The sequence below is a fragment of the Argentina anserina genome, chromosome 4 (genome assembly GCF_933775445.1).
Source record: "Argentina anserina chromosome 4, drPotAnse1.1, whole genome shotgun sequence".
Taxonomy (NCBI): domain Eukaryota; kingdom Viridiplantae; phylum Streptophyta; class Magnoliopsida; order Rosales; family Rosaceae; genus Argentina; species Argentina anserina.
Window position 1 is genome coordinate 1,318,538 of NC_065875.1, and position 11,278 is coordinate 1,329,815.

An 11,278-nucleotide genomic window follows, 5' to 3' on the forward strand; every position below is an offset into this window, starting at 1 on the left:
TACAAATCAGTAATCCGATCTGTGCATCTAACTAAAAATAATCATACTTCAAAGACTTCAAATTGTCCCTAAGTACGCTGAAGTGAATTTCCGATATATATGCATATAAATTAGCCTAATCAGTATCTGATTAAATTAGAGCATTACATTATAATGAGGCCGAACATATTACGTTCTGCAAGTACCGAACCTTCGACAGTTATGAACTCTGTAAAGAATACACCTAACCTATTAATATGCAACAATGTATCAACGAACATAAAGGCTCTGTATAAGATCTGACTATAACCAATATATGTTGTCATTATTAGCAAACCTAAATGGTAAACACCCCCTACCGAGTCTTAAGCAACAGGAAGGGATTTTAAAATATATCTCAAATAAGTAGACGGTTAAACTAAGATAACTATTTAGACTGGTAAATCATCATCATTAAACACTATAATCAGTACTATTAATTCAGCAGACAGTTATCTACGGAAACTTCTAAGTCCAAGAAGACCCAAAAAAGACATCTGGACAAGTTCATAGCTAATATATGAGATAATTCTGTTAGATTTTGTCTTGATATATCAGTACACACTAGTGTTTTCCGAATTCAACCAAGGACCTGTGACCTTTAATCAGTACAATTGATAAAAGAGCTAAAATCCTAAGGTTGCACAGAGGTAGTATGAAGGTCTTTCTAATCTCATCTTAGTTGATTCTGCCAATCTGTTGAGCCCTCCGAACTCAATGGAATGAGATTGTACATTAACAAAGAACATATTTTAAATAAACAAAGCAGTTATACACAAAAAGAACATATTTTACATGAACCAAGCAGTTATACACATGATGTGGAGAAGTTGCATCCTCTAGGTTTGGTCCAAGATCAAGTTCCTGATACAATTTGGATCTTGAAATCGAACGAATCACAATTGCGAGGAAGAATCACAGTTAACATCAAGCAAAGGCACAATGACTGCCACATAAACAGCACCAACCTAAAAGCCTGTTTTCATCATTGCAAAAGGTTTAAAGAAGTTTTAACAATGAACTAGCATTTCAGAAAAAAGGTGAAACAAATGTCCTGGTTTCAAAACAATAAACCACAAATGAAACACCAAAAGCCTTTTATTTTTAGAGTAATTAAAGTTCTGAGGAACTGCTGGCTTTATTTCAGGAAACTTTAGATCCGAACAACAACAGCACTATTCAACCTTGGTGTTAACGTAGTGATTACCAGATAGGTGGCTGATCACACGGTTAGCTATTAGTGAGTGTTAGTTTGACACAAGAAGTATAGTGGTTCACCTCCCTCTCTTGGGGTAGGCTACGTCCACTTGAATCCACTAGTATAAGCAAATAGCCTTGAGTTATACAAGTAGTGATCCCCTCCTCTAAGTGGGATGAGGGGTCCATTTTATAGGTGAGGGAACCCCTCTCATTTACATATTCTTCAATGTGGGACAAGTGCCCCTCTAGGCTTACTATGGAGTCATCTTGATGAGGTCGGAAATGTGACTTCCCGGTGGTGTCTTGGTGAGTTCCGACTATCATTGGAAAGCTTGTATGACGAGGTACGCTATGAATATCATGGTTGAGCCACATGGTGACTTGTAGATCCGCCTAGAGAGTGATGCTTATGCTCGGTGGCATGCCATACTAGCTCTGTGCTAGTAGGGGTGCCAACACTTGGCATCAATACATTCAACATACTTCAACCTGAATGGAACTAGAAAAGTCTAACCCTGCACACTACCTTAAGTTATTCTAACTCTGTTGTGAATCAATACACAAAACTTTAAAGCTGCAATATCATGACCTGCTATTACTGCCAACTTACAAGTAAACCTCATCTGTTCATATAAAATTCTAATGACATAATTATACATGTTCCGTATTATCCATTATCCATATAAATACATATCCATTTAACAGGACAAACATGATTTTCTCATAAAAACATCTAACTAAGGAGTTTTTAATCATCTTCTCGAAGGAGGAATGCTCTTCAAATCGAATAAAAAGGGAACTACAAGTAATCTCTTTCAGCCATACAAACATCAATCTGCAGATTCTCCACCAATTCCCCAAACCCCATTCAACCTGATTTCTTTAGCAGTAAAATTGTTTGACATAAGGTTAAGGACAATGTCCTAAGGTCCTAACCTCACCTCTTCTAGCGAATACACTACCATAAAAAAATATGGTTTGAGTGCATTACTGCAACCATGTGCTTTCTTTTTGTCACAGCCAAAGAAAATCATGACTAGTTTGAGACCTCAAGGATCATCAATTATTTGATTGACTAAAACAATACCTCACAACCAAGCGTAAGTAGCTATCAGCACCTTCTACTAAGTACAAACTTCTGTTTTTCCCAACCAAAAACCTATAAGATTCCTTGGAATTAAAAAATCCAATCTGCGCGTCTAACATCCTAACTAAAAGTTAGGAAAAATCTAATAAGACTTCTAAATTCCTAATTACACTGCACAAGGTCATAACAATCACGCAAACCTGATTAGCATATACCCCTTAACCAACGGTGTTCAATATATATGAGCTAGATAATCAATTTCACGAAATAGAACATTACTCAAACCAAGAACAAATTCTACATAACCAAACAGAAAATATCATCAGCTATTGCTTCTCTGAGCTTTCTTCCATATCACATTACATCAACCATCATCGCATCACATTACATTAAACATAACCGGAACTTCGATAAATCCTCCAAATTTCAACACACACAAACACAAACCCTAGATAAACACAAGTCCCTAACACCAAATCGAAAACTCGCCGAAACAAACAACAGAGGGGAATCACTTATCTTTAGTCGAAACGCCGTACTTCTCCTGCATCTTAGCAATCTCCTCCTCCTTCTTCCTCTGATCAAACTTCTTGCCCATCTTGGCCTGCTGGTAGTACAGCACTATCAGGTACCTGTTCGCCACGTTGAACCCGGACAGGTGATCCACCGCCGTCTTCGCGTCGTAGATGTCCTCGTACACCACGTACGCCGTCCCCCGCGTGTCCTTGTTCGTGCCGATGCGTATCTGCCGTATCGCGCCGTACTTGCCGAAGATGTCGTACATCTCCTCGCTCGAGATGTTGAACGGCAGGTTGCGGACGTACAGGACGCGGTTCACTTCCGGCGGCAGGCGCGTGTTGCCCTTCCGGAGACTGATTGCGGCCATCGGGAGCTCTCTCTCGCCGGCAAAGAGGGGTAGGGTTTTGGGGAAGAAATTTGGATTTGTTTTGGTTTATGAGTTTGCAATTGGGACCGGTTATATATAAAGCTAACGTAACAACAAATAAAATTCGTTTTAACACGTGCATTCGTGCGAGCTACGAGTCTAATATTTAATATTTACGTGAGAGCTTTTTTTTATACCTCTAAAATCAGTATTTACATAGTTTTATTCAGTAAATTTTAATTTTATTTTTATAGATATATAGAATATTATTTAGATCTCCAAATTTTTCTTAAAATATTCATTATTTAATTTAATATATTAAAATCATACTACTATATATTAATTTCTTTCATACTCTATTTCAAGTTTATTTATTATATACAACTCGAAAAATGCATAATAATCACATAAACTATATTCTCAAATTAATTCATAATAATTTGATCACTCTTCCACTCGTTTACTAAATTCATAATAAATTGGTAAACTATATTTATTCATTAATTGATAGTAACATCAACGTATTTGAAATATTTTAACTTCTAATTAACGAGTTTTGTTCATCAACGTATATGATATATTCTAATCTCTAATGAACGAGTTTTATTTTGTTGGCTCAAATAGAAGTTTATGAGAAATTCTATATAGTTATATAAGTTATACATTAAATCGTCCACATTCAATTTGATGTTTATCAACTATATTAAAATTTTGACTAATGATGTTTATCAAAACAGAAGGTAATCAATTAAATTATTTAATGCAATTTGACATCCTATTTTGGATTGTCTAGCAATAAATATAAAAAAGAATGATCTACATTTGTATTTAATAGATAAGTAAAAATTTATTTCCATTCTTGTATTTTTATTGTTATATGTATTTTGGTAATTTCATAGACATTGACTAAGTCAAAACTATCTAACAAAAAATTGAAGTTCATGTGCTATTTTGGGAGATATGAGTAGAAGCTCCCTATATATATATATATATGTGTGTGTATGTATTTTCTACTCGTATAAAAAATAGTATAAAAGTATGAGAACAACATATCTACGGACACGTGTCGGTTTTAATGGTGTCAGTCCTATTTATCCTAGAGCTAACCAAAGGAAACATCATTACTCCCATCTATATAGATTAATAAACACGTACAAGTTCTATACAACAAGCAATTTTTTTCTTTTTTTGGTAAAAAAAATGGTGAATGGGTTGGTCTACTACTCCGAGTCCGGAGAGTAAAGTGGGGAGGTGTTTTTCACATGCGGATGATCAAACTAGTGACCTCCTATTACTATGAGTATCACATCAACATTACCCCAACAGATGTAACCTGTAATTATTTTTTTCTTTAACAAATGGATTTGGTTTTATAGACCTACAATATGGAGTTTACTTCGAGGACTAGTCTATTATAGTGGAAAGTTTGTCTATAAAGAAAATGCCGATTATGATTACTACGAGGGAGGAAGAGCAGTTTTGGCCGTAAATCTTGTAACAAAGGAGACGAGTTTGGATGTCATAAATATTGTTTTAAAACAGAATGGTTGTCAAAACTACAAAATTTATTACAAGACGGATGAAAGATACATTTTAGAAGTTACATATTCCGTGTTTGTCACGAAACTGATTGGTGAACTGGCTTGTGATAGAGAGTTGGAAGATTTTTCTTGTTGATGCTGATTCAAGACCATTAGAGGGTCAATCAAGTTTTCAAAGAAATCAAGTTTTCAAAGAAATCAAATTCTAGGTTTATGTAATGTGTGTGTGTATATATATATATATATATCGATCAAGTTATGTAGTGTATATTGTATAACAAAAAAACATTGAGATGATTAGGTGGTAGTTTCTCATTGGCCAACTGCATAGTTAGTTAATTGACTAGGTCAGGGCGTCAGGCTGTTGCATGTGTCGTATTTTCTTCTCAAACGAACTCTCTTATCTTCTATTTCACAACCACCTCAGCCACCAAATTGGCGCCATTTCTGAAACACAGTGTGAGAGAGTCTCCACTGTAAAACGACCATGCTCCTCGCACCACCCGGTTGCCTCCTCCCGCTTCCTCGAATATACAGACCCATCTCGCCACCGGTCCGAACTCGGACGCCGCCGACGACTCGGCTGTGCTGTAGAGCGAGTCTGATCACCAACTCGGACTCCTTCGAGGTGGGCCGACTCATTGGCAGCTATGGCTTCATGAACATCACTAGGTATTGTTGCATTTTCAAGCTCAATTCAATAATCGAAATATGATTTAAACTGTACGTACTGTTGGGTTTCCACAGAAATTAAGATATTTGATAAGCTTGAATCGTGAAAAATGATCGGGCTGTTGTAGTCACTCTCTAATCGTACTTGTATCGTTTGGCTTGTTTGCATTATTAATTGATTTGGTTTCGATTTAACAGAAAGATGTCTGAATTTTCTCATCTTATTTGTATGGAAACAGCTTTTCGGGATCTACATTGGGCGCGGATACTGAATACTCTTCCGGAGAATTGGGGCGGTTGAGGGTTCAAGACGTAGGAGAGGGCAGTGTAAAGATCAGGTACATTCTTTTCTTTCCATACACACATGTAATTCAATATAAACATGTGTATATGTGGAGATGGAAAACAAGAATCATCATTCTCTCCATGGTTGCATATGCTCTTTTGTTCATTGCCTCACTAGCAACTTAAAAAATCGACTACTGCGGTTGATCATGGCAACACTAATGGAAATGAAATTAGTTTCTAAGAATTCACGTATTTTAGGAATTCACGTATTTTTAGATGCTGATAGTATAGTACTCATGGCAGTTCCTTTGCAGGCTATATGATGGGAGAGTTACTCAGGGTCCGTTGAAAGGGGCTTCGGTGTTTTTTAAGGTAATATGGTAATAATTCTTGTCCTCCTTAGTTGCAATTCCATTTTGAGATTCATAAACTGACTAGTTGGAATTTGAAATTTTGAAGGTTTATCCTGGAAAAAGGACCGGTGGAAATGAGGCTGATATGATGGCTGCCAATGAGCTAAATGCACACATATCCCTTCAAGTAATGAGTTTTTATTTAAATTCTCATATGCATGATATCATGTGCCTTTCCCTCATTATTATGCAGATCGATACTAAAACAGTTCCTGACCTGTTGCAGTATAGTTCAGATGGTATCTGCCAAAATCTTGTGACACTCATAGGTGGGTTTGAAACAAAAACTGGGGAGCAGGTTTGTTTTTACAAATTTATATTACAACTGAATTGGCATATAAAAGGAGATCGCTAGTTCTGTTTTGTACTAATAATGAAGAATTATAATGTGCAGTGGCTGGCTTTTCGCAATGATGGGAAATATAATGCTGCAGATTATGCAAAAGTTATGAGTGAAAGAGTTTCAAAAAGCCGTGCTGGAGGAGGACAGGTTTGGAATAAGTTTGAACAACAGGAAACAATCAAACGCAGAAGATACTTTGTTACCAAGTTGCTTCAGGGTACGATGAGAGGTCTAGCATACATGCATGATCATGAAAGGTTACACCAGAGTCTGGGACCAGCCTCTGTTATTCTTAAGTATGTTGCGCTTCTGTTATTCTTAACTATGGTTTCTCTGAAACATTCAATATGCATCATAAAGATTCTTATGTCTGTCATGTGCACCCTTTGATATCCTACTTATAGTTTGTTGACTATTGGCAGCACAATTGTAGAGAGAGAGGCCATATACTTAGTACCACGACTTCGGGATCTAGCCTTTTCTGTTGACATTAGGTAAGCAATGTCTTGGCCAATTTATTGTTGGAAGCAGTACTTTGTTGCTTTTGTCTAATAAGTACTCTCAAGTTGCAGAAAAGATTCATAGTGAATATCTACAAAATTTGAATAATACTAGAAGAGTGACTGAAAGAGAGGGAGAGATGATAATTGTCATCTAATCTTCTTCTTTGATGATTTCTTTTATAACTGAAATTATTAGTGGTTTGGCCAAATTTTACTCCTTGGCCATATGGTCCTCCTGCACCATTGAGGACTGATATGTATATTCTTTGTTGAATGTTTGTCTTACATACGAGGATTGATTGGATAACCCTATCACTGTTGCGTATCTAAACACGTAATTTCATAGGTATTCAAATCTAGAAGGGAGGCCTGGACTGCTGTCAGAGGGACTTTGGAGACGAGCATCCACTGCCGGTGCATTCACTCCCATGGATAAAAGAGCATTTGGACTAGCAGATGACATGTGAGTTGATGCAATTTGGCATCATTTTAGCATTTGATTTAGCTTCATTTTGTCATACTAACTTTTTAATCTCTACATGTAGATATGAAGCAGGTCTATTCTTTGCATACGTGGCATTTGTTCCATTTTGTGAAGCAGGCACAATGGATGGTCTTTCATTGCAAGTAAGCTACAATGTTACCATAACGTTCTCTTGTTCTTGGATTGTATTGTATTTTCCTTGCATGTTTGATCGAGGTAGGACAACAGAAAATGGATATTGCATACTGTAGACAAGACATTAGTCAATTGATAATTAGTTAAAATAACTGTAGAGAAAACGATACTGAATCAATAACTAGCTCACGGTAGCTTCTTAGCTATCGCTTTGAAATTTTGTTTCTGTAGTTGAGTGATAAACTGTTAGGACTGGCTGCCCGACTGTTGTTCTCTTTTTTCTTGTTTTCTTCTTTAAATTATAATGATCATTCTCTTCTGACACAAGCACTCTTGGTCAAAAACTTGGATTTCCCAAAATGGTAGTTTCATCAGTGACAGTCACTATTAAGTCTTCTAAAAATATTGTTTATCTTGTGAACTTGCAGAGACTTTTGGAGAGCACTTTCCAACTTGATCTTGGAGCAACAAGAGAGTAAGTCATATGAAAGCTCTCTGTATGGTTGAACTTTCCCTCTAGTTGAACCTCCTTTAGTTTTTGGAGGCTTCATACTTCGTTACCAGTGTTTCTGTTGTTAAGAGCATGTGATGGAATTGAATTACAGGAAGAGTGGAAGTACTAATCTGTAGTCTGAGGTCTGAATGAAGCTTAGTAACAGTTAATGGTAGATAGCAATACTCCATACAATGACAAAGCATAATTAATGTTGCCCTGGGTGTCCTGAACTCTATTTTGGCCATGTATTATGTGAAAAAATCCTATGTAACTTTCTTTTTCAACAGTAATAGCCCTATCTCAGTCATTCCACAATCTGATGCAGCTATCATTTTCAAGATCTTCTTATTAATCCTGAGATGTCCATTTTGCATGGTTGTTACGCAGTTGGATAATATGGATCATTTGATATTGATTCCTGGCTAAATTTGGAAATTTTGCATAACAGTTAATCATCTACATCATTTTATGTAATATAAGGTATGGGGATTTTTTGAGATTTAATAATCGGGTTGCTAAAACTCTTTCAGACAGACAAGCACCATCCTCGTTTTGCATGTTAAAATTTTCATTTACTCAATAACAAATATAAAAGTGTTGTTGTATTCTCGCTTCATATTGCTTCTGTTTCTGTTGCTTATTGATTCGTGGCTACCTTTTGGCAGGTATTGTTTAGCAGATGACAGACTGTTAGATGCTGTGAAATTCCTAGATCTTGGAGATGGTGCTGGTTGGGAGTTACTCCAGGTTCTCTTTCATTAACAGCTGTTCATTGGATTCAATACTATATCTAAGCAATATTTCAGCATTATATGGTGAAAGTGTTATTTTTTTCTAGAAAGGATGGTGAAAGTTGATTTGAACCAAGATAGTGCAGACATTATATCTTTTTTGGTAGTCATTTCAAGTACATCTACACCCAAATAATACAGAAATGAACAGTAAAAAACTATAATAGTTAGCATGTTCTAGGAAAAGGTTATGGGCTTATGACTACTTCAGAAATAGTTAGAATGTTCTAGGAAAGGTTATGGCTACTTCAGAACCTCTTCTGATGAGACAAATAGACACACCAAATATTAGAAACAGATAGTCTATGGAACGAGCAAGGCTCCCTTCTAGGCATTGATATGTTAGTGTGATGAAGTTTCTCATGTGAGGCAACTTGAAGGGCCAGTGTAGATGTGTGTTGCCTCTTTTGTCATGTGTTGCTCCACATGATTTCATTTCACAACAGAATTAGGGTGCTTGGTTTACTTAGATAGCACACACATGTTAATTGTTTTTACTCACCCATTTCTCTCTCTCTCTTTAACTCATATCACACATTCCTACATAATTTAATCCAAATAAAAGGGGTGCCTCCTGCTTCCATACTTTCTAATATTTGGTCTCAAGAATTCAGCTTAATCCATACTTTCAGGATCCTTCAACACATTACATTTTTATATCAGAACTGCAACAATTAATTGACATAAACAGCCCCAATTATTGTTAGTTAGTCTAAAAGGGTATTTCTATTAGTAGCCTTTTGTGTAAGATTGATATATAGAAGCTCCAAGATGTAGAGGAAATTTTTTACTTGGAAATAACAAGGGTCAAAGAAATTTGAATTCTTTGGACATTGCCTACATGATTCCTACACATTCGCTGGTGTAGGATCATGTTTCGTGGATATTGCCTGTCTGCCTGTGCGGTATAGTTGTTTTCTGCACGTTTCACTATTTCCTCTCCAGTTCCAAGATCCTAGCATCATTGGTCTGGTACTTTGTACATAGATATAGAATGACTATTATTTTTCTTGTTCCCTACTTTCTCACTTTCCAATTGTAATTTTGTAAGTATTTTACCTAATTTTCTGCTTCTTTTCTTAGATGCTGCTAGTTCATAGTTTCTTCATTGTTGTTTGCATATTGTTCTAAAACAGTGTTTCACTTGGTTTAGGCAATGCTGAATCCTGACTTCCGCAAACGGCCAACGGCACAAACTGTACTCAATCATAGATTCATGACGGTGGGAGTACTTTGAGATTACCACAGAACTTGACCTACTGTTTCCGTTGTACGATAGACATGGATCATCAAACCATCTTGAATTCATATTTGCTTGGCACCCATCTGTATATATGCTTGAGTGAAGATGATTTAGCAAATGTTCTTTGCTTTTGTATTGATTGGTTTAGCCAATTAACTTGCAATTGCAGTCTAGCTATTCAAAGTGACAAAGCAGATCTGGATAACACATTCTCCATTCCTATTCAAAGTCCTTTGTATTTAGGAGAGAACCGGTTAAGGAATCGCTGGGGAAAAGAACGTGTAACTTGATGACCTCTTTTTTGTACGCTGTCGTGTGCACCCTAACTCATATTCCCTAGTGGTCAGCATGGAGAACATTACACTCAATTGGTACTTTGACAACCACCGCTCTGCCTCTTCCGGTTGGGCGGAGTCGCCATCCTCCTCTCCAACTTCTCCTCCGACCGCCGTAGCTCCAAGTACCAACTCATGTACACTATCTGAACCTACATAGGCTCAAAGGACAGGGCGTTCCAGTTTCAATTTATAGTTCCTACTTGTCATAGGAAGAGTGTGAGCACAAGTCTAGTGTAACATTGTAACAAGGAAACAAGGAAAGTCGACTTCGGGTTTGTGTTTTCCTAATCCTAAGTGGAACAGAAATGGGGTGTGTTTTTCTTATAATAATAGGTTCCTCAAATGCCGAGTATTCCATCAATTTTTTTTAATTTTTTAGATTATTGTGTCACACCTAAGTGTAAGGGATCGCATACGCTTTAGCCTAGTTTCAGTAGTTTGCAAGCCTCGGAGCTCAGTTCCAATGCGCAAGCCTTCGACATTAGGTTTGTACCCTTTGCCAATTCTAGTAGTGAATTGTTAAAGCTCTGGTTCAAAAGTTGGAAGCTCATATACTGTTCGAGAGGAGAGATCCCACATCTAAGAAGTGACAAAGAAAATAAAGCTTATAAGTGGGTGGATAATAACCAATTGTACTGAGGCCTTTTGTGATTAAAACCTAACACCTGTGAGGTGGCTAAGTTGAGACAATATCGGTACAGTTGGTCAACGGGCCACGCTTGTCGCTGTTTAACACACACATATCATGTCTTGGTTAACATTTTCAAAAAAACATATGATAATTTGCATGGCCTTTTATTTTAATAGTTCACTAACAACACATATAAAGACTTATTTGAC

General features: G+C 36.7%; 2 protein-coding genes across 2 annotated transcripts; one reads left to right on the forward strand and one right to left on the reverse strand.

Annotated features, from left to right (window-relative positions):
* Nucleotides 1-2,576: 2,576 nt before the first annotated feature.
* LOC126790027 (splicing factor 3B subunit 6-like protein) lies at nucleotides 2,577-3,246 on the reverse strand. The gene has a single exon (XM_050516153.1). The coding sequence runs from the start codon at nucleotides 3,189-3,191 to the stop codon at nucleotides 2,817-2,819; it is 375 nt and encodes a 124-aa protein (XP_050372110.1). The 5' UTR covers nucleotides 3,192-3,246; the 3' UTR covers nucleotides 2,577-2,816.
* Nucleotides 3,247-5,149: 1,903 nt separating this feature from the next.
* On the forward strand, nucleotides 5,150-10,773 carry LOC126790010 (uncharacterized). Its single transcript, XM_050516133.1, has 12 exons — nucleotides 5,150-5,404; nucleotides 5,644-5,742; nucleotides 6,007-6,064; nucleotides 6,152-6,232; nucleotides 6,332-6,403; nucleotides 6,500-6,744; nucleotides 6,871-6,942; nucleotides 7,298-7,414; nucleotides 7,497-7,578; nucleotides 7,999-8,045; nucleotides 8,732-8,813; nucleotides 10,011-10,773. The coding sequence occupies exons 1-12, from the start codon at nucleotides 5,220-5,222 to the stop codon at nucleotides 10,092-10,094; spliced, it is 1,224 nt and encodes a 407-aa protein (XP_050372090.1). The 5' UTR covers nucleotides 5,150-5,219; the 3' UTR covers nucleotides 10,095-10,773.
* The last annotated feature ends 505 nt before the right edge of the window (nucleotides 10,774-11,278 follow it).